This window comes from Eubalaena glacialis, chromosome 13 (genome assembly GCF_028564815.1).
Source record: "Eubalaena glacialis isolate mEubGla1 chromosome 13, mEubGla1.1.hap2.+ XY, whole genome shotgun sequence".
NCBI lineage: Eukaryota > Metazoa > Chordata > Mammalia > Artiodactyla > Balaenidae > Eubalaena > Eubalaena glacialis.
Window position 1 is genome coordinate 84,625,854 of NC_083728.1, and position 24,882 is coordinate 84,650,735.

The window sequence follows — 24,882 nt, forward strand, 5'->3', positions numbered from 1 at the left end:
ATTTGAAGGGACTTCCGTGGTGGTCCAGTGGTAAAGAATCCGCCTTCCAATGCAGGGGACTCGGGCTCAATCCTTGGTCGGAGAACTAAGATCCCACATGCCACGGGGCAACTAAGCCCGCGCACCACAACTACGGAGCCCGTGTGCCTCAACGAGAGAGGCAGCGTGCCACAAACTACAGAGCCCACGCGCCCTGGAGCCCACGTGCCACAACTAGAGAGAGAACACCCACAAGCCACAACTAGAGATAAGCCCACGCGCACCACAACTAAGACCCGACACAGCCAAATAAATAAATATAAATAAATAAAATTTAAAAAATCAATTTGAAGACAAATTAAGTTAAGAAACAATCAGGGCGTTAGGCCACAGCAGAATAAACGTGTGAATGACTCAAGTTCGGGGGAAAACGCGTTGAAAGTGAACTGCACTGTAAGGAGACCTCTTCTCAAGCAAAACACTTCCCATTATTAGCAAACCCATGACAGCCAGACCTCAAACAACTCTTAGGTAAGATTGTCTCTGCACTTATCAAAGACATGCATGTGTCAAAGACCTGACAACAGTCTGATTTTACCCAGAAATGTAGTCATGATGTTTATGAAATTAAGGCACGCACAGCCATATTACTCCAAGGGGGTATTTCCCAAACCTAAGTCACAAAAGTTATACATGCGCACCACTGTCTTCAAGAACAAATTGATCATCACAAATGGAAGAGCACATCTCAGCTCAATAGACTGTTTCCTGCAGTTTAACGTGTCTGCATCAATCTCAATTAAACCCTTCATAACGTCACATAATTGCAAATAAAGATATCAAGGTTAAAGTACTGTGGCAAATCTTACAAACTTACTTGATGACAAAGTTTCTTTTTTCTTTTCGATAAACTTTTTGGGAAATGCAGAAAGATACAATATGAGAAAACAAAAGTCACCCCCAGGCAAGCAGGATTATCTTATTTCCTTCCAAGCACAAGTATTTTCCTAAACAAAACTAACATAGTTCTATAGATACACTTTTCCTTTTAAAGGTGACTTGTTCTTGCAAGGCAGGGTTTTTTTTTTTTTTTCACTAAGCATACTACACTAGGGGTCTTTTTTCAGATCACATATTTTAAAAAAAAAAGTTACCATTTCAATGACAATATATTTTTTCTAATATGAGAATGTATCAAAATTTAATTGTCTAACTATGGATAGTTTCTAGCATTTTATAATCATCTTTCCAGAAAAAAATACAATATACTTATAAAAAGATGTGCATGTGAGTTCTCATTTGACCTTCCTTGTTAGTATCACAGATTACATTTTACCTTCCTTAATGTATGGATGACAATTAATTAGCAATTTAATTAGAGTTGGTATATAATAGTTTGTTCGTAAACATATATCCCACAGAAAATGCTACCCTGAAAAGTAATTACGTTACACAGACCTGGTATTTCACTGGTCTTCTGAACATAAGGCAGCAGCCTCAATAGCAAAATTCTACTTGTTGACAAATTTGGATGATGTATCAAACTTCTGGTACTATGTCTTAGTTTAAAAGAAATGGGATTTATCACTCCCTCCAAAGAGTTAAAACTGAAAAGATTGACACACATTTCAAGTTTATAAGTCATTTATTTCATAATTATCTTGACATCCCTTTAAAGGTCTTATGCTATTAAAAACAAGTGTTTATTTTCTAAACAATTCTAACAAAGCCTTTATCTGTTTTAAGATTTGTTTTCAGATAAATCAATGTGGTTATTAGTCCTATTTAAAAGCTTTATGCTAATAATTTTAATCATCAATTTTTCTTATCTCTATAGAAAGGAAAAGGTTCTTAGTGTTCATAATATAAATATAATATTTATAGATTTTCTTCTCATAGTTGAGTTTCAAATTAAAAAGCAATTAAATTCAATTATTGTGGACTTCCCTAGCAGTTCATTAAGACTCTGTGCAACAGGCTGGGGTTCGATCCCTGGTTGGGGAACTAAGATCCCACATGCCGCCCGGTGTGGACAAATTAATTACTTACTTACTTGACTAGAAACAATTCAAAACTGCTTTTAGGTTAGTAAAATTATGTTAATGATAAAATATGTATATTAAATTAATTGAGATGTTAATACACAAAGTATGAGAAAATTTCTGATATTAGGTAAAAGCTACCAATCAACTTATAATTTAGAAGCAATGAAGACAAACACTTTGAATAGCTTGAAGTAGCCAAACACCGTAAATAACCAAGTGGACACCAGTAGGAGACAGGTTATTTAAAAAAAAAAAAAAAAAAAAAAAAAAGGAAAGACAAAGATAGCAAACCAAGAAAGGTTATGTAGCAGTTAAAAAAAATAATAATGATGAAGTACCAAGATGTAAAGTTATGGGGGAAAAAAAACTACGGAAAATGTGATATGTGTGTATTTTATTTGTTCATACACAATAAAGTGCCATCTACCACTGAGTAGAGGGTCACTGGAGCAGGGCGGGGGTTAACAGAGCTGTATTTTTATCTTAGAAAAAACTACTTTGAGGAGAAAAAACTTATAGAGGAATAGTGTGAGATAACTTCAAAGGAAAAAAAAAAATCAATACACATTTAATAATTATTAAACATAAAGCGTGATACTGTTAATAATTAGCTGAATCTTTCAATAATTCAGGACAAACTGGCTCATCTGCATTCATGCATTATCTTTGAAGAAAAAACTACATTTGAAGCAACTTTAACTATATAGAGAGATTACTTTAGAATATTTTTGTAGCTGCTGCTTCAAAAGTTTTGAAGGACAGATTATATGCTAGCCTCTAACTGCATTTTATGGGGGAAAACTATCAACACCTTCTCCTCCACTTCCCTAAGGTAGACACAGGGGTTCCAGTACTAATTAAGTCTCTTATATCACACCCAATAACAGGTTATAAATCTGTTTTTGTGTGCATCCAGTCTGGTCATAGTTTTCGCTTTTTAAAAATTCTCTATTCCCAATGATAGAAAGTATATGGCTTGGCCCACTGCTCATTTTCACGGCTTACTTTTGTTGTCTAAAACTCCCAAAGCACTGGGTGTGCTGGTGGGATATGGGCTGCTTTGGTCACACATACACATATATGCTTCAGGTTTTTTTTTCACAAGTTTCCTTTAAAAATGAATGAAATGCATACTTAGCAATGTGAATGTGACAAATATTTTTATGACCAGAAGTAAACTTTTGGAATCAATGCTTTTAGATAACTAACCTTCAATAGTCACCTCAACTTCGGGGTCCTCACTTGTTTCTGAAGGGACATGTTGAGTAGAATCTTGAAAAAAATAAAATTCTAAAATGACATTCATTATAAAGCACTTTCTATTATGTTCCAACATTTTACTGATTTGATATTCCAAAAGCAGCCTACTATAAAATTTTACTGGCATTTTAATTCATCTCGTTATTTGTTAAATTAAAATATCTGACCCTTTTCATTGTAAGTAGGGATAAAAGAAAATAAAAAGTAGAGAAACTCTGGAAAACTATTAGACAATACCAAATTACCTGCATTAATGGACTCAAAAAACTTTTATTTTTAGAGGAATAAAATTATAATGAAGTACAATTATTTTCCTGCTGTAACTAGAAGACGCTAGGATAAAAACAAAGGCTTTATTATTCTTTTTAAACTATTTCTCCTCTTCTTTCAGAAATCCTAGGAGTGGCTTATATTGTTAAATAAAACCACAATCAAATTTTTTGCAATGGGGACCTTCATATCAAAACAGTGACTATAACAAATGCATACAGGACTGTATCACCTAACTTTATATGCAACATACTTTACAAAATTAAGTATTTGTGTTACTACACAAAACAAATGTACATCAGAATGTTAGTGCTGGAAGCTCAGCTAGAGAGTATCTTCATCAACTCTCTTTTCATTTTGCAAAGGCTGAGAGATTAATTGATTTGCCAAAGATTATGTTTACTTGTTAGTAAAGGAATAAAGAACAGAACTGAACTTCAATTCGACTCTATTAACACTGCAATATGACAATAAAAATTTCCTCAAAAATAAAGTAGTTCAAAGCCGAATATCTAATTCACATTGCCCAATGAACCCCAGTACAATTTGTCTTGTATACAAGTATCTCCTTGCTATAAATACTGCCTATCCAAAACAGAGGATTTTGTCACAGAGGAAATATCTAATTACCTACACACAGTAAAAGAAAACAAAAAAAATTTCATCCACACCATTGTCTATTAAAAAAACTCAGCAAGAAATTTAAAATGAGCATTTCAATACTTCTGCAAGAAATGTATTCCAATTAGAATACTCTAATTCTAAAACTGAATTTGGAAAGATCAGTCAACTTTACAGGGACCTTCAGAACTCCCTCCACTCGAAGAAAGTAAAAGATCAAATTACTGATTTTTAAAAAATAAAACAAAAAAGCAAATATAAGGAATAAAAAGGTACAGAATAGAGTTCCTTTTTATTCTTAAAAAAATAAGGCTTGACATGACCAGTTTATGTGAGAAATAATAATTCTAAAACAATGTCCAGTTACCTTAACCAGTTATTTTCCTTGGGAGAAATCTAAAAAAATTCTTTTGGAACTATCTAAACGGTTTAGCAACAGGAAGCCATTCTGCATGGTAACCGTTTAACTCAAGATTCCAATAACTAAAACAGCTGTACCATAGTTGAATATCCATTCAATCCTACAATCAGAGGAGGATGGTTGGCTAAGAGAGAAAGCAGTCCACGGGGTGGCTGTGGATATAAAAATGAGCCGAGAGGAGATCTTTCTTTCATTAATCGTATGGAGAATACATTACCCTACTTTAAAAAATGGTACTAATAGTATGTTTTTAAATGAAATATGAACAGAGCCAGTAATAATTTTAATTCTAACTATCAAAACCATTCTTTCAAAATATGGCAAAAAATGACCAAGAAAAAATGGGCAGCATTTTGCATCATGAAGAGTTTTACTTACCACTTAAGTTTTCCTCCCCATATGCTTTATTATTCAGTACAGTAAAAGAGGTATATTAAATATCATCTTAGGACTAAAAAAACAACCTGTTGGCTAAGAAGGCATACCATAACAATCATCATTTCATTTCCAAATAAGGTGTTTTAAGGATAATATTCTCTATAGAACAGAACAACATAATACAAGTACAGCAAAGTAAAAATCCCTGTATCTAACCTTCTGCTGGTACTTCCATTTCTGTTCCTTCATTGCCCTCTGAAGAATGATGGCTTCCTAAAAAGAAAATATACCACATATAATAAACCAATAAAGACTGATATTGGAAGAAGAGATACTAGGTAACAATGCAAATAATAACATGAATACAAACTGATTCCTTAACTCCTTAGCAGTTAATTCAAACAATGTTATCTAATTCAGAAAAACATGTAACACTTCTGTATGAAAGCTCAAAAAATTATTTTAAAACATAAACGTATAGATTAAACCGAAGTAGGTTTGGGGATTTACTATTAGTTACTGGAACTACACAATATAATTACTGATAGATGTTAGAATTTGAGAAGTAGAATAGTATGTTTCAAAGTGCGATGCTCATCTGTCAATGACACACACACAAAAACACACACCAGAGTAAATTTCTTCTTTGCTCATAGACTCTATCAAGGCTAGATAAACAAGTTCAGGTTGGGCTGTGAAATGTTTCCTGCTTTCCATTTTTACTATGGTGGAAGCTATGGAAACTCAATCCCCATTATTTAACCAAAGTTGCACTTAAAGGAAACTCATAAGTTAAAACTTAAGATACTACCTTTAGTCTCAAAAGCATTTTAATTCAGGTAATATAATGTGCCTGCTTCTAAACACTGGAACATAAAGCAATGTATCAGGTTAGGCAGTCAAAAGGGAAACAGGCTCACCCTACCAGAGAAGCAGCTTGACTCACAAATAGGAAAGAAGTAATCTAAAACCCAAGAGAGCCAATGAGGATAAGTGCCCAAACTGCCCCAGAATATTTATCCTCTGTCCTTAAATGCCTGAGCTACTAACATAGAAAAGATTGAAAATCACTGCCTTCGTGTATAAATAAAAATATATTACCTATAAGGAAGAATAAAGCACAAAGGGGGAGGGGAAGCAAAATCAGGTCTATTTTGTCATCCATTGGTAACTAATTAAAGAAACTATACTAAAGGTACAATTCCCAGACACGGGTTTCAAATACACTTTATCTTGATTTTTAAAGAGCACTGACTACAAACACTGTCATTCAGTGCCTAGCACCTTTGAATTTAAAGTGCCATGCAAAGACCAAATGTTTTTAGTTTTCAATGTCTAACTTTATGGTGCTATAATTATCTGGGGATTCTTTTCCACTTATTTCATATTCTGAAAACTCACCTGAGCTCAAAACACTAGATAAATCTATAAATCTGTAGCCATGAATTATTTCTTTATTTAACTTCTTAAATACGCTTTCTCAACACACAGCCCCCACCCCCCAATTAAACGTTAACATTTGAATTTATGGAGCATTGGGTTCTTTGACTATAATGCCAAAGAAAACAAAAATGTGAGGTCAAAACAATGAGAGATAACGGAGAAGAGGCCAGTACTTAAAAAGGCAAGACTGGGTAAGAATAAGAAAAATTAAGGTGATTGTCCCACCCGAATATTACAAGAGTACATGTAAACAATGACTCTACGTGTACTTTTTGTTCTTTAAAAATCTGAAATAAGCAATTACATTTATATTAAAAGTAAAGCTAAATAAAATAAATCTTATGAGCTAAAAGCCAGAATAGACAGAAGTAAAGTAAAAGCCAGCACAAATAGCCTATGATCATCAAGTTAGGGAACACTACACAGAAATTCCCAAAGAGGTATTCAATCAATAAACTTAGGGATTTACAAATGATATCTTACAACCTTTCTAAAAACTAAGTATCAACATGACCTTATTGATATTTACATTACTAACTATGCAATATAAGCCTTATTTCTGACTATTCTGATATAAGGTATAAATGTGTACTTTACCTTAAATATGAAAGTGTGTCATGTACCCATTTCGAGATTCATTACTAGATTCACAAAAGGGAAAATTGGTTTTGAAAAATTGTTGCTTGTGAAGTTCATTTATATGTTTAAAAAAAAAAAGGCCAATACATTTCTTTTTCCTTTTCCATTTAGAAAAGTAATAATACAGATATAAATACTAAAACACAGTCTGTCCAATATAAAGAAACATTAAATAAGAACAGTATGTGGGAAAATGGAAGTGAAAAAGTTATACCTTGCAAAGACTTCGAAAGGGGGAGTTTGTCATCAACATCATCAGTTTCAGAAGGGCCTGCTTTGGGATACAAAGATAATACTTCAAAAGTAATCCCAAAAATGTATTTTGGGTCACTTCAGCAAACAAATTTGGGCGAGAGATATGGAATAATACAGCCTTTTCATGAACAAAAAAGGCAAAAAAAAAAAAAAAAAAAAAGAAAAGAAAAAAAAAGACTGACAAAATGAATGGTGTCAATTTATGGTCTTAGTGAATGGAAAAGGTGTATTCAGATAAACTCATATACAGACAGTCAAAAGAAATTTTGAAAATGACTAACTCGACATGAATGGGAACAATATGTCTAAAATGGTGGATATGGGTAATGTTCATGACAGCAAACTGCAACTTTTACTTCATACATATTATAAGTGCAGATATATCTTACAAGGTGCATTTGTTTCTTCCTTGCCAAATATTTGACTTAATGTTTTGTCATACTAAAGAAAAATGCAGAATCAAATTGTTACACCTTCCTTAGAATCTCTAAAATAATGCAATTAACCTATCAATAAGCTTGAATCTCCACTGAAATAGAAACATGACAAACAATTAATTCAGAATCCTCCCTTCCTGAAGATCCATAAACACTTTTTAATAACGTGGTTTTTCCCAATTATTAACATACAACGTATTTTGTGTTAATTAAACCTTCACAGAATGCTATAGATTTTGACAACACACCTGCATGTATTATGCTTTTAGTGAAAGTAATAGATTTAAAAGAGAACAAAACATTGTGTTTTCAATGACTACTTAACATAAACATGTCCTTGCATTAATGTGAATACAAACCACTTCACTACCTCTGAATATTTTTTGGAAAATATCCTAAGACTTTTGAAAGACTTTGCAAATGCATGAGGGATTTCACGAAGAGGCACAAAACTACACATTATAAATAAAGGACACAGCACAGAAGAAAATAATTTCATAGAAAATAGAAAAATTATTTGTATTTGGAATCTCAACTAAGAGCAAGATGATAAATGAAAGACACCTGAATTCAAATGCCAGATTCACTGCTTCCTAGTCATGTGATCCTGGGTAAAAATATACAGAAGAAATAAATTAAATGATAGCTAAATGTACTAACTGACTTCTAAATACTGCTTTAGCTGCTTTTCCGCAAGTCCAGCTATGTATCATTATCGATATTGTTCTGTTCTAAATTATTTTAATTAGGTTCTCTTTAAGTCAATAAAAGTGTATTTCTTAGGATTCCCACTGTATAGAATTTCTATTTTAAATAACATGCTTATTATTGACTTCTAATTTAACTAATTACATTATATTCAGGGAATTCTTTAAGGCTACCTGTGAACAAATACAAAAGTCAACTTTTGTAAAAGATCCATGTCTTGTAAATAAACATTTATTTGCTGGGTAAAGAGTTCTGGATATACAACAACTAGCTTATGTTTGTAAATTTCAGAGTTCAAATACTCTATTTACCATTTATAAGCATTCATCATTTGTTAAAATCTCCCACATGACTGCATTTACAAATTTATCAATTGTATCAAATTATATCAATTCTTTATTTAGACTTTTGAGGCTACATTGTTAGGTATATACAAATTAATGATTATCCTATTAACTTAATGACTTATTAGTATATAAATTATATAGTCTTACTCTTCATATTTGTTATTTTTTTCTTTTTTGGCCTCAAATTAATATTACTAAACTTGGTTTCTTTTGGTTAATATTTGCCCAGCATACCTTCACATATCACTATACTACCAAATTATGTTGTTTACTTTTAACCATACATGTTATAATAGCAAATGACTTGGACTCTGTCATAAGATCAGCAGCACACTTCACCCGCACAACTCCAGGAGTGTCTAACAGTCACTGCAGACAAATCACTTTCCCAACGCTCACATCTGAGAACATCTTAGAGGAAAACTGACAGGTACACAGAGATGTGTCCAAGCCTATTTTGGAATACCGTAAGTTTTGGAAGAAAACATAAATGATTTTAAGTGCGAGAATGAACACATGAACTACAGTATAATCACACAGGTAACTGTCGCAATGATAGTATTAAATCTGTACGTGACAAAAATGGTCAATCTCAAAAACTTGTACTGAATGACACACAAGAACATATACAAAACACATATACAGTATGATACCATTTAAGTCAAGCTTAAAAACTGAGAAAATGTAATACATAAAATGTAGGTGGCCTGGATACACATACAAAGACGTTTCTGTGGGAATGTATATGCATTTAAAATATAAAATCGTTATCAGGAAGGACAACCCTCAATTTCAATAAAATGGTTAACTCAGGAAGAACAGAGAAAAAAATGGGAATTGGAAGGGCCTAAAGAAGGGTGTCAGTAACATAGTTAACATGTTATATCATGTAAAATTCAGTAAACCTGGGCAGATGTATATTATGTTTGTGGGTTTTAAACATTTTAAAAAAGCATTTTAGAAATACAGCCAGCCATCTGTATCCCTGCATTCAGCATCTGCAGATTCAACCAACCATGGATCAAAAAATTGGGAACAAAAAAATCCCAGAAAGTTCCAAAATGCAAAATTTGAATTTGCAGCATGCTGGCAACTATTTAGATAGCATTTACATTGTATTAGATATTTAAGTTATCTAGACATGATTTAAATAAAGTATAGGGGTGGGTGTTTCTAGGTTATATTCAAATACTACACCGTTTTATATAAAGGACTTGATCATCTGTGGGTTTTGATACTGGGGGGTGGCCCTGGAACCAGTCCCCCTGTGGATACCAAAGGATGACTGTACAATACAGCAATGCAAATAAATGACCTATAAGTACACCCAACAAAATGTCTCACAAATTACATGTTTACAGAAGAAGCCCGATACATGCTGACAGATTCTATTTATATGAACTACAAAAACAGACAAAACTAACCTAGGTTGTTACAAATCAGGACAACGGTCTGCATTGGAAAGGGGCTGCCAGGAAAGGAGCCCAAGGGAAAAGGAGCTTCTAGCATAGTGATCCCTAACAACAGATCTTCAGAATGCATGAAGCAAAGTGAAAGAACTGGAAGGAGAAATAGACAGAGGCAGTTGGAGACTTCAATACTTTTGTAGTGGATAGAAGTAAAGAGAAACGTCAGTACAGATATAGCAGGTCTGAATGACCATCAAGCAACCTTAACAAAGCTGAAATAACTGAAATTATACAAAGAATGTTCTCCAACCATAATGGAAATAAACTAAAAATCAGTAACAAAGCTACCTGACAAGTCCACAAGTATGTGGAGATTAAGACTACACTTCTACAGGGAATTCCCAGGTGGTCCAGTGGTTAGGGCTCAGCACTTTCACTGCTGAGGGCCTGGGTTCGATCCCTGGACAGGGAACTAGGATCCCACAAGCCATGCGGTGTGGCCAAAAAAAAAAAAAAAAAAAAAAAAAAAGACTACACTTCTACGTAAACCAGAGGACAAAGGGGAAATTAGAAAATGTTTTGAAATGAATGAAAATAACCATATCAAAGTTTATAGGGTGCAGTTAACTAATGCTGAAGAGGGAAGTTTATGGCATTAAATACTTACACTGGAAAATATTTCAATGATTTAAGCTCCCATCTTAAGAAACATAAAATAAAACCAAATTAAAATTAAAGCAACCAAAAAGAAAGAAAGAAAGAAACATAAGAGCAAAAAATCACTGAAATTTTGTAAAAGCTAGATCTTTGAGGAAAAAAGAAAAAAATTGAGAAAGTTCTAGAGCAAGAGCAATGGTTCTCCACTGGAAGTGATACTGTCCCCAAGGGACATATGGCAACATCTGGAGACGTTGTGGATTGTCACAACTAGGGAGATGCTACTGGTATACATCTAGCAGGGAGAGGCCAGGGAGGATACTAAACATCCTACAATGCAGAGCATAAGACAGATACTGACAACAATGAATTGTTTGATCAAAATGTCAGTATTGCCAAGTTTTAAGACAAAGCCCTGAGCTAGAATGACCGATAAGAAACAAACAAAAAAAAGACACAAATTACTATAATTAAATTACTACAGACCCAGCAAACATTAAAATTAAAAAAAAGAAAGAAAACTTAAGACAAAGTAGACAAATTCCTTAAAAGACACAAACTGCCGACTCTTAATCAAGAAGAAATACATAACCCGAGCAGACCTACAATGATTAAAAGAAATTTTAAAATTAAAAAATGGAGCAAATTTTTAAACCTTCCATTAGAGAAACCTCAAGGTCCAGGTGGATTCATTGGGAAATTTTATCAAAAATATATAGAAATGGAATAATATCAATTCTACAAAAAAATTCTTCAAATATATCATTTCCCAATTCACTTAGGCCAGTATTACCAAAACCAAATAAGGACATTTACAAGAAAAGAAACTTCTAACTAATATCTCTTAAGAACATTTGAAAATGTTCTTAAGAGACATTAGTCAGAACCGACATTTGAAAATTAATGTTGATGACCATTTTAACAGATTAAACGAGAAAAATGATGTAATCATCTCCAGAGATACAGAAAACACCTTTCACAAAATTCAACATCCAATCACCATAAAAACTCTTTACAGGGCTTCCCTGGTGGCACAGTGGTTGAGAATCTGCCTGCCAATGCAGGGGACACGGGTTCGAGCCCTGGTCTGGGAGGATCCCACATGCCGCGGAGCAACTAGGCCCGTGAGCCACAACTACTGAGCCTGCGCGTCTGGAGCCTGTGCTCCGCAACAAGAGAGGCCGCGATAGTGAGAGGCCCGCGCACCGCGATGAAGAGTGGCCCCCGCTTGCCGCAACTAGAGAAAGCCCTTGCACAGAAACGACCCAACACAGCCAAAAATAAATAAATAAAAATAAAAATAAAGGAATTCCTTTAAAAAAAACTCTTTACAAACTCTGAGCTGAAGAAAATTTCTTCAATCTGATGAAGGGCAACTACAAAAAACCTACAGCTTTCACAGAGAAAGATTTCCTTCTAAAACTGCAAACAAGGTAAGGATGCCTACTCTCACTACTATTCAACGTAACACTGGAATGTTGAAGAGCTGGTGCAATTAACACAAGAAAATGAAAGGAAAGAAATAATACTGTCTACTTACAAAATCCCAAAGATTTTTTCCTGAAGAGTTGCTATACTAATAAATGAATTTTAACTAGGTCACAAGATACAATGTCTGTATGTAAAAGTCAACTGTAGTTCTACATATTAGCAATAAATAGTTGGAAGCTGAAACTGTAAAAGAACAGTACACCATTTACAGTAACACTGGAAAACATTAAATACTTCGATATAAATCTTACAAAATATGTACAAGACCTGTATGCTGAAAACAAAGCACTGATGAAAGGAATCAAGAAAGAGCTAAATAGATAAGATACATATGTCATGCTCATGAATCAGAAGATTCAATATTAAGATATTCAACCTAAATTAGTCTATAGATTCAGCACAATCTCCATCAAAATCCCCACGGGGGGGAAGGGGGAAGGACTTCCCTGGTGGTCCAGTGGTTAAGACTTCGCCTTCCAATGCAGGGGGTATGGGTTTGATCCCTGGTTGGGGAGGTAAGAAGATCCCACATGCCTCCGGCCAAAAAAACAAAACATAAAACAGAAGCAATACTGTAACAAATTCAATAAAGACTTTAAAAATGGTCCACATCAAAAAGAATTAAAAAATAAAAAAAAAATCTTGGGCTTCCCTGGTGGTGCAGTGGTTAAGAATCCGCCTGCCTTGCATTGGCAAGGGACACTGGTTTGAGCCCTGGTCCGGGAAGATCCCACATGTCGTGGAGCAACTAAGCCCATGTGCCACAACTACTGAAGCCTGCGTGCCTAGAGCCCATGCTCCGCAACAAGAGAAGCCACCGCAGTGAGAAGCCCACGCACTGCAACAAAGAGTAGCCCTGCTCGCCGCAACTAGAGAAGCCTGTGCGCAGCAACGAAGACCCAACTCAGCCAAAAATAAAACAATTAAAAAAAAAAAAATCTTAAAAAAAAAAGTCCCCACAGGGCTTTTTGAACAAATCAATAAGCTGATATTAAAAATTTATATGAAAAGGAAAAGGAGCTAAAATAGGCAAAATAATGTTGAAAAAGAAGGATAATTTTGGTGGACTCTCACAATCTGATTTTAAGACTTATTATATAAACTATAGTCCTCAAGACAATGTAATTTTGGAAAAAGATAGAAACAGATCAATGTAACAGAATATACTCGAGAAAACTGAGAGATATAAAGGTAATGCAATGGAAAAAGAACAGTCGTTGGGCTTCCCTGGTGGCGCAGTGGTTAAGAATCCGCCTGCCAATGCAGGGGATGCGGGTTCGAGCCCTGGTCCAGGAAGATCCCACATGCTGCAGAGCAACTAAGCCTGTGCACCACAACTACTGAAGCCCACGAGCCTACAGCCCGTGCTCTGCAACAAGAGAAGCCACCCCAATGAGAAGCCCGCAGACCGCAACGAAGAGTAGTCCCCACTCGCCACAACTAGAGAAAGCCCGGCAACGCAGCCAAAAATAAACAAAACAAAACAAAAAAGAACAGTCATTTCAACAAAGGTACTGGAAAAACTGGGTATCTGTATGCCTTAAGTTTGAATCTGGTATTCTGCACACTATACAAAAATTAGGTCTAAACCAATCACAGACCTAAATGTAAAACTATGAAAACTTTTATACGACACAGAAGAAAATCTTTGTGACACTGGGTCAGACCAAGATTTCTTAGCTATTATACTTAAGCACAACTCATATAAGAAAAAAAAAAAAGCACTAAGTTGGACACCATCAAATTAACCTATTTGCAAATCACATCACAAAGGACTTTTATTCAGAATATACAAAGAATTGTCAAAGCTTAATTATTAAGAGAAGTACCCAAACTGCATGGACTGTATCTCTCAGCCTAGATGAAAAACTAATAGTCTGGCTCCCACCTTCTTCAGCTGCACTTAAAATATTATCATTTCAGCAATCTTTTCCTCTATAAACATCTGATTTCCACTCTTATTACTTAAATCACTCACACTCCCTATTTCAAAGGGGGAAAAAAAAAGCTTCTATAATCCTGCCTAGTAACAGCAAAGCTAAAAAAGGCAATACCAAAGATAAAGGCAGACATTTTATTTTAAAAATTAAATATAATGTGCTAAAAAGATTTTATTAAACAGTATTTATTAAATATATGTTAGTAAGGTACCAACAACTGCTATAAAGGCTAAATATTTTCCAAATTTTTAACTTTTTAATTAAAAATCCTCAGAATTATCCCAACCTTTTAGCCATGTGATTACTAACATCACAAGCAATAAAATATTCAAATCTGACAGATAAAAGTTATGAAATTCAAATATCTGTATACAGATATTCACATGATTACAAACAGAACAAATTTATTCATAACTCTTTTATAATACTCCAGAACTGATAAAGCCTTATCTTTTTAAATGAACTAAACCTATTAGGCAAAGGCAAATTAAAACCAAAAAGAGGTATCACAAGACATCCACTGAAGTGGCTAAAAATAATAATGCGGACCATACAAGTGCTGATAAGGATGTGGAGCCACTAGAACTATTGTCCCCGCTTATGGAAATGTACAATAGCAAAAGCACAGTGGAAAACAGCTTAAATACCTACCATATATCTCAGCTATTCCAGTTCTAGGGATCTACTCAAGAGAAATGAAGGCGTATTTCCAAACAAATGTTTCAGCACCTTTACTTTTAATAGCCCCAAACTGGAAACAACCAAAATGTCCATCAATAGACAGAGGGATAAACAAATTGTGGTACAGCCAAACAATGGAATAATAGCAATAAAATGGAATTTGCCATCGATATATGCCACACTATGGATGAAATTTCAAAACAATTATGTGGAATTTAAGAAGTCATAGCTCCCCACCCCAAGAAAACAGTATATACTTTATGATGATTCCATTTACATAAATTTCTTAAAAATGCAAACTTATCTAAAATGATAGAAAACAGATCGGTGGTTGGCTGGGGAGGGCTGTGAATTACAAACAGACTCAAGGGAACTTGAGGGTTATGGACATTTCTTTATCTTGACTGCAGTGAAGATAGTTTTATGGGTATATACATAAAACCAATCAGATCTTATACTTTAAATGTTTAATGTACTTTATGCATCTATAAAAATTAAACTTACCATGAACTATAGATGTTCTTCTAAACTAAAACCCATCAAAGCATAAAAGCAAACTGCATTGTGAAATTATGACCTTTAATTCCCTCTTGATAATCAAGCAGCTACAGAACAAGATGATAAATACCTAAAATTAATGTCTTATCTTTTATAGATTTTTAACATAGTGATAATGCAGTTATTTTTATTGCACAAATAGAGATATTAAACGTTTAGAAGACCTCTTATGCCTTGCAAATAACTGAAAATTCAAACTGAATTCTAAATTGTGCCACAACTTTTGCTTGTCCTTTTAAGAATATTAATGATTATTTAACATTTCCCCTGTAAACTGAGTTTATTTTAGTGCCCCATTTTTGAAATTTATTTTATTCCAGTGATAAATTACAAGTATACATGCTAGTCAAGGACCAAAGGACCAATCAATAAAATAGTATCTAAGGAATTCGGGCAATTAACGAATTTTAATTTTAACCACCGATAACTTCTGGAAAGAAAAATTGTATTAAACAGTATTACCTTGAATGTTATATTGATAGTAATCAGGATCTTCTGATTCTTCCTTTACTGTCACAGCTGCCATTTCCAGAGAAATGCCTGTAAAAACAAATTAAATTATTTTTTTAAATTAAATTATATAATTATACTTCAGGGCATTCAGACAGTATAGGGAAATCCCTTCTGCCCTCTTAATAATGCAGAATAATGCATACATATTTTAAAGGCTTTCAAAAGACAAAAGTTTGCTAGGCGCCAGGGGGACAAAAATAACCTAAAACCCAACCTAGACTACTATTACTAGTAGTACTAGTGGTAGTACTAAAAGTACTACCAACTACTAGTGTAGTAGTTTTAACCACACTACTAATATTCTGGGATTATTTAATCCTAAATTTGTTCTCTGACAAGTTCTGATCTTTGCAATTAAAGAAAATTAGTCACACTCTATTTTCACTCAATATTAAAAATATTTTTATAAATCACTGAAAATCATCTGCAAACATAAATTTTAATAACTCACTATTCCAGAGTAAATATGGCATAACCATTTTAATAATGAGACACATTAATTTTTTTCCCCCCTCTTAATATATCCCTTTTTTAACAAGGGTAACAAATCATACCTTTCAGCATAACACTTTGCCCACAATGAGGATAAATAATTTGAAGTACACCTTTGTGGCCAGATATAAATGAGTGCATATTTTACAATTCCATGTAGAGGAAGGTCAAAATTAGAGAAAAGAAATTTATGTTTTTAAAATTCAAGTAATGTCAATTATCCCTCAAGAAAGCTGAAGAAAAATTAAAATGCACAAGCCTTAGGTTAAAAAAAAAACACTCAAGCAAGTAGTTGATTTTGGGAGAAGAGTAATGAGAGGGGGAAGGAGAAGACCTTCTTGGGGTGTTATTAATGTTCTGTATCCGTAAGTGTTAGGTTACAGGAGTGTGTACTTTTTATTTATTGAGCATATATACACTTATACTTTGCATACATTATACTTCAATTAAAAGTTTTAAGAAAGAAGATTCTTAACAAATTCTTTAATGAATTCTTAATAAAGATATATTCCCCATATATTCAAAAACAAAGAGCCCTTGGCTGGGGAGCCTCAAAGGGTTTCACAGGAGGGGCTTTCAGAAATGAAATGCTGATTTCACCAAATGGCTGCAGTTCCTACTCTCTCTCTTTCTCATCTGCCATGTCAGGAGCAGATGATACTCTCAGACAAGTTTAAGAAATCAACAGTGGATGGGTGTATGTACACAGTTCAGACTAAGATATCAGCTATCATCATACCAGTCCCATCATGGACTTAATATTGAGCTGCTGCTATGTGACTTTAGAAAGTTTGTACAGAGTATTTTCAACTGAAGAAATACTTCAAAAAGAGAGTTAGCTTGATACACTAAAGGACATTTATCCCTGAAGCCACAAGCAAAGGAGGGGGTTACTCTATGGACAGCAATCACCAATGGAAGGTTAGTTTGCTGCCAGAAGATGGTGGTAGGGAACTTGTCTGGAAACCCTGGGATTCTGTGGGGTGTCTAGTACTTCCATGCTCATTAGCAGAAGTTAATAGAAAATCAAAGCAAACAAAAAAGGCAGATCCATTGCGGAATGAAGGTTTGGGTCATCTCAACCAGGTAAAGAACTTTCCGGGATAGGGTCCTGGCTGAAGGCAAAGAAAACATAATATAATGCGTAATGAATTAAGAAAGGTATGAATTTTTGTGACAAGCTGCAGAAATGGGGACACTGCATGTTTTCTTCCTTGTTAGGAGTATGTGTGTTTCTGTAAATATTATATATCTGGTTATATTAACTGTTCTCTCTTATCCTTCCCATTATTATTTTACAAAAATTTTGTTGGAGGTTTCCTTTGCCGGTTAGCCTTTAGATAAAGAGAATAAATAGGTTGGGGGTATATTTGAGGAGTAATTAACATAGCCCATGACTGGGCAGTAAATTAGTCTCCCAGAGACGGGTACAATGACTATTAGAACATTTTATCTCCTCGTTGTGAGGAGGGCGAAAATGGTTCCCTCTGTAGGAAGGGAAAGTTGCATCCCGTCAGATGGGACCGTTGTTTAGTTGTTACATGAAGGTTTAAATATGCGGAGGTGTGTGTGGATGCCAAGTAGCCAAAGGGGTAGCCTGTGTGAGTCGTTAAGCTGCTGTCTCAGGTCCAGACCTGCCCTCTTAGACTCTTCTGAAGCATGGACTGCAAACCAGTTGGTTCCTTGAGAATCTCTGCCACAAGGGAATAGAGTAGGGAGGCTACAAGGCTAGAAGAGAAAAAAGGGACTTGCACCTTTCTTTTGGCTTGCTGCATCCTGTTCCCATCAGGGTCACTCACTCCTTGGTATATTCCTTTAATCTAGTGAAAGCAGACCCTTCCCATAGCAACATCTGGATCCACCTTACAAGTTTTCCAACACAACCAGAACCAGTTTCAACATGTCCCCCACATACACCTTTACCATCCAAATAGTATCCCACCTTAGAAATCAGAATCAAAGTTTTAGGGGTGGCAGCCAATTCCTTGAGTCATTACTTACATGATACCTTAGTATGTAGTCCTTTTTATTACAACTAATTAATCTGTAAATTTTTTCCATAACAATAACTGGTATGGTTCAAATAACTGGTATGGCTGTTTTCTCCTAAATAGACCACAACTGTTATGCCCAAGAAATATAAAAAATAAAATAAAATGGAAATTTTAAAAGAAACTGCAAGAAAAGTTAAGACACACACATACACACAAAAGAATATAAAGACAAAGTGTAGGGGCTTTCCTGGTGGCGCAGTGGTTGAGAATCTGCCTGCCAATGCAGGGGACACGGGTTCGAGCCCTGGTCTGGGAAGATCCCACATGCTGCGGAGCAACTGGGCCCGTGAGCCACAACTACTGAGCCTGCGCATCTGGAGCCTGTGCTCTGCAACAAGAGAGGCCGCGATAGTGAGAGGCCCGCGCCCCGCGATGAAGAGTGGTCCCCAGTCGCCACAGCTAGAGAAAGCCCTCGCACAGAAACGAAGACCCAACACAGCCAAAAATAAAATTTAATTAATTAATTAAAAAAAAAAGACAAAATGTAAGGCAGAAAAAAATAAACCTCTATGATAGTGATGTGTACTATTGTTATCTATACTTAAGATGGATAAAGAATTCCAAAAATATGATTTTTCTCCAGTTCGCATGTTTATTTTTGGATGCAAACTATTCAAAAGAGGAATATATAAATAAAGGGGAGAAGATTTGCGAAACGGTGATTTCAGCACAATAAACTAAAAACTAAACCGAAAATTGAAATTTCCTGTGCCATGGAAAAAAGGGGGGAAAGAAAAAAAACTTCTGTAAAACAAACACAGCAATAGATTCAAATACTTACTCCCAAAAAGGAGAATTCAACACTGCCTGTCTTGCAGACCTCCCTAAAAATAACATACATAAAAAGTCTCATTCATTCACTCACATATACTCATACACACAGAATTCTCTTTCTCCTTACCCCAACAATTCATTCCAAATGCCGTTAGATTACGCTGACCAAGATAGGCAGCTGCATCGGGGAGGTTTGATGGTCCAAAGCAGGGTAGCAGAATGAGACTATTTATATGAGGGGGGAGAGGAAACTGAGTAACAGGTCTGGGAGACTGAGACAAATGGGGGACAAGCATGAGTGGTGACAGCCCAACGAAGAGTGTCAAAGTGCCAGCAAGGCAAGGAGGCTGGCAATAAGACATGGCTTAAACGAAGTACGTAAACATACTGAGAATATCCGGTTGCTATGATTCTAACTGTGAAAAAGAATACTCTCTAGGAAAGGGAGGGAAAAAACCTTGGGGTCTCAAGAGTGGAACTGAAGATATGGGCATGAAAAAACATAGATGTAAATGGATGTACGTATGTATATGTAAATACAAATAAACAGATACCCTAGCTTTGTCCACTTAGAAGCAATGACATCCCAACTGCAGTAACAACATTTAGCACCTAGGTTATGATTTCTTAATAAATAACACTCTCCACAGTGAGGAACCACGGCTGACTCTAGTGCTGGATTAGGGAAAGAATAAGATGAACCCTAACAACCTTGCTTAGCAAAAAATTAAAAGTTCTCTAAAAACGATGGGGATATTTACAAACAACGCAAGGAAAGGACACGGGGGACATCTTGAAGTGGTTCCCAATGGCCAAAGCAAGGACTATTTGCAAATCAAAATAAATAATGATAATAATGAATTGTAATACACTGAATAAAACAGAAATATACTATAAAATAGAAATAGAGTGTACTCTAATATAAATGAATTAATTTTAAGTGGAAGTTTGATGAGTGGTATATATTTCCATAGTCTCAGAGAAACTCCCATGAATATAATAATTACAAAGGAAATACAATTAATATAAAGAAATTACAGTGGAGAAGCCTAGAAAAACTAACTCTGGTCACATAAATAATACCTTCAGTAAAGGGATAAACAGAAAACAACTTCCACCTGATATGAAAGGAGAAAAAAAAAACACGGCATCGTTTCTGTGCTATTTTTGCAAAAATCGCATTACATGAATCTAATCATGAGGAAATATCAGACACTTCCTTCAAAAGTGTCATGGTCATAGAAGACCAGAAAAGCCTGAGAAAGCTGAAGAAGCCATTAATGGGAAAGCAAACAAACCAACAAACCCAAAACTTGAAAAGGGTTTGAGAATTAGGAGTAATTTATCTTCCTTATTTTGATGATTATATTGTAGTTAATGTGGGACAATATCCTTGCTTCTAAGAATCACACGCTGAAGTAGCTAAAAGAGTAATAGGGGAGACACTGCTTTGGGAAAGATCCCTGGTGTCCTTGCTGCACACTAAACACACCTGGTGTTCTTGCTTTTCCCTCCCCACCAAAAAAAAAGATAGGGTATCACATTGGCAACTTATTGTCAAATGGTACAGGAAAAAGGTCCTTATATTATACATGCAGGTTTTTTATTAGCTTGCAATAATTTCAAAATGTAACATTTTTAAATAAAAAGTTTAAGGCATTACAATATTATTCATTTCTTTCATCACATCTAGCTTTTCTCTAGCTAACAGGTAGTCTGTCTTATAGATGCTTGTGCATCAGTGGATACAGACCTATGGCCTCACTGTGTTCAAAGACAACACAGAATTCACTAATGGAGCTGCTGGTTAATTGCTCTTTTTGCAAAGCAGCAATGGGTCAAAGAACATGTGCATCTCCAAATGAGAGATATTACCAAAGTATCTTCCATAAGACAGCAATAATTATTACACACATCAAGAATATTTAAAACTGCCTGTTTCTCTACAGCATTACTGAGACTGGGTATAAACAGAATTTAATGTCTGCCAATCTGCTGAGTGCAAAACTTTATCTTTCTTGGATTTTTATCTCCATTTCTTTAACTAAACTGAGCATTTTCTCTTGAATCTTTGGTCATTTATTTCTTGGATTAGCTCTTTGTAAGTCAAGTAAAACAACCCTTTGTCATTTGTCTTGCAAATAGCCATTCCCTGTTTCTTACATGTCCTTTGATACATTTTGGCTGATTTTGCCATACAAAATTTTTAAAATTTTTCCTTAGTCAAATTTTATTGCTTAGAAAACTTTCAAAGGATTATTAATTTTTTTTTCAATCACTTTTAATCTAAGTTGTTATTATCTGCAGACTTTTTAACACTTCTTGAAGTAGAATAGATTATGGATGTTTTGATTTTAGTAGTTTTCTAGTTGATTCTCTTTAGTGTTCTGTATACATAATCATATCACCTGTAAAAGTTAATGGTACCCTGCATTTTCTAATTACTTACTCTTATTTGTAATGGTTTGGACATCTGGAACACTGGTAAGAAACGTGAGAATGTGCTAGTGTCTTACGAGGAGTGCTTCTTGTGGTTCACTATTAAACACAATGAGGGGGTGGCATTTACAATTATACATAATATTCCACCCAATCATGTTAAGAATTTCTGCTGCCTTTCATCATCTACCTAAATGATATATTATTTGTAATTAGTTCAATAACATAAGTGAATTAAGAGATTTTCTAATAAAATCATCCTGGTGTTCCTAGATGAACTCTAAATCTGAAATTCACTGCATAAGATAATTTCTGAAGTCATCTGAGAGTACAGCAAAAGTCCCACAGTGACAGGCCCTGCAAACAGTGAGAATTCAGATGTAACACAACGTAATACCAATTGGCATCCATCCTCTGCAAGAGGTCGAACAGGAGACATCATAGTGTCTATGTGCCTTTAGTAAGAAAAAACTGTAAAAATCAATTTTTTCCTTACCAATCACCAAGACTAATTTAAAAATATATCCCTAGTAATAATATGATGACCTTTAAAAATTATATATTATTTTTAAAAGATGAAGTTGCTTTCATTCTGACTCTTATCATAGAACCAGAATAACAATAAATTATTACAATAAAATTGTAATCAAGTCAGGAAGACCTGTATGTTTTTAAAATAAGCAAAAATACTCTGCCCTAGAAATGGAACATGGCAAGAAAGCAAACATTAAGTAAAATATCCAAGACAATGCTCAGTTCTAAAAGAACCTGAATGGTAAAAATCAATTTACCTCTATGATAAAAGTGGGAAAAAGGGAAGAAGTATTGGAAACAAGTGGTAAAGTAATTATAGTCTCATTTTCCACGTTAATAGGCAACAAATAAAACCAAACCTTAAAACTACATGAAGGGCTTCCCTGGTGGCACAGTGGTTAAGAATCAGCCTGCCAATGCAGGGGACACGGGTTCGAGCCCTGGGCGAGGAAGATCCCACATGCCGCGAAGTGACTAAGCCCGTGCGCCACAACTACTGAGCCTGCGCTCTAGAGCCCATGAGCCACAACTACTGAGCCTACGTGCCACAACTACTAAAGCCCGCGTGCCTAGAGCTCTGTGTTCCGCAAAAAGAGAAGCCACCGCAATGAGAAGACCGTGCACCGCAACGAAGAGTGGCCCCCGCTCGCCGCGACTACAGAAAGCCCGCGTGCAGCAACGAAGACCCAATGCAGCCAAAAATAAATAAAATAAAAAGTAAATAAATTTTTTAAAAAAACCTACATGAAATACAGTATGGTACTGGCCTAAGAATAGGCATTAGAGTTCAGTGGAATAGAGTTGAATGTGCAGAATTAAACTTGGTCAATTGATTTTTGACAAACATGCCAATAAGGCAATCCAATGGAGAAAGGGTATCTTTTCAACAAATGATGCTCGGACAACAGGATATCCACATGATAAGTGTGATAAATGATAAATTTAGACTCTTACATCACAACATGCACAAAAATTAACTTAAAATTGCTCTTAGACTGAAATATAAGAGTTAAAACTATAAATTCAGGAAGAAAGCATAAGTATAAAAATCGTTATGACTTTAGGTTGGGCAAAGATTTTCTAGATTTAACACCAAAGGCACAAGTGACAGAAGAAAAACTTGGAAAACTGGATCAAAATTAAAAACTTCTAGGCTTCGAAGGACATCATTAAGAAAAGAAAAGCCACAGGACTTCCCTGGTGGCGCAGTGGTTAAGAATCTGCCTGCCAGTGCAGGGGACACGGGTTCGAGCCCTGGTCCGGGAAGATCCCACATGCCGCGGAGCAACTAAGCCCGTGTGCCACAACTACTGAGCCTGCACTCTAGAGCCCGCAAGCCACAACTACTGAGTCCGCGCGCCACAACTACCGAAGCCCACGCGCCTAGAGCCCATGCTCCACAACAAGAGAAGCCACCGCAATGAGAAGCCCGCACACCACAATGAAGAGTAGCCCCCGCTCGCCGCAACTAGAGAAAGCCTGCACACAGCAACAAAGACCCAATGCAGCCAAAAATAAATAAATAAAGTAAATAAATTTATAAAAAGAAAACCATATGAAATAGTATGAGAATGACATTTAAAAATAAAGAATTACTAAGCAATACTTTGTAATGGGAAAGAATCTAAATATGGGAAAAGAATCTAAAAAAAGGGACTTCCCTGGTGGTCCAGTGGTAAAGAATCTGCCTTCCAATGCAGGGGATGCGGGCTCCATCTCTAGTTGGGCAACTAAGGCCATGTGCAACAACTACCGAGCTCACATGCGGCAAACTAGAGCCCACACACAACTAGAGAGAGAGAGGAAAGAAAAAAAAAAAAAACCCGCACACCACAATGAAGAGCCTGCACACCTCAACAAAAAAGATCCTACATGCCGCAACTAAGACCCAACACGGCCAAAAAAAAAAAAAAAATCTGAAGAAGAGTGGATATATGTGTATGTATAACTGATTGCTGTACACCTAAAACTAACACTGTAAATCAACTATACTCTTAATAAAAATTTTTTAAATAAATAAATAATAAAAATGAAAATAAAGAATTAAATACCAAAAACAGCTTACAGTTAAAGACAGTTTCCCTGGGGAGTAAAAAAAAATGGGAATGCAATGGGAAAAGGCAGAGTCAAGACGATATTACATTGATTTTTGTAAAAAGCACTATAGGACTAGATGACATTTATATTATTCCTGTGTAATTGGAAAAAACTATTAATAAATTTTGTCTATAAATGTGTAATTAGCAATGAATTCCTAGCTACCACTTTGTCAAACAAATTACTATCTTGGGGTTTTAGTATAATATAGTAACATTAACAACGTCACCTTTGGAATAAATTTGTTCTGTCTACTTCTCACCAAAGCAATAAGTAATGAGTCAAAATACAACCTTCTACATTAAGGAAAAGGCTTCTTACATTTCATAATTGAGTCTAAAAGCACAAATACATACCAGAATCTTCTGTGGGTTCAGTTTTCACTTTGATGGAGCCACAACTGAAAGGAAAAGAAGCCCTGATGAAGCTCTGCATTGTGA

General features: G+C 35.1%; 1 protein-coding gene across 5 annotated transcripts in view; it reads right to left on the bottom strand.

Annotated features, from left to right (window-relative positions):
• GTF2I (general transcription factor IIi) overlaps window positions 1-24,882 on the bottom strand; it is a 99,842-nt gene that overhangs the window by 39,451 nt on the left and 35,509 nt on the right. For 2 of the 5 annotated variants that reach the window (XM_061210002.1, XM_061210006.1), the window contains exons 8-12: window positions 24,799-24,842; window positions 16,002-16,079; window positions 7,271-7,330; window positions 5,191-5,247; window positions 3,234-3,296 (exon numbers count right to left, since the gene is read on the bottom strand). In XM_061210002.1, coding sequence (XP_061065985.1) covers window positions 3,234-3,296; window positions 5,191-5,247; window positions 7,271-7,330; window positions 16,002-16,079; window positions 24,799-24,842 — 302 coding nt within the window. The remainder of the gene's footprint in view (window positions 1-3,233; window positions 3,297-5,190; window positions 5,248-7,270; window positions 7,331-16,001; window positions 16,080-24,798; window positions 24,843-24,882) is intronic. The other 3 variants (XM_061210004.1, XM_061210003.1, XM_061210005.1) reach the window with 3 other exon arrangements.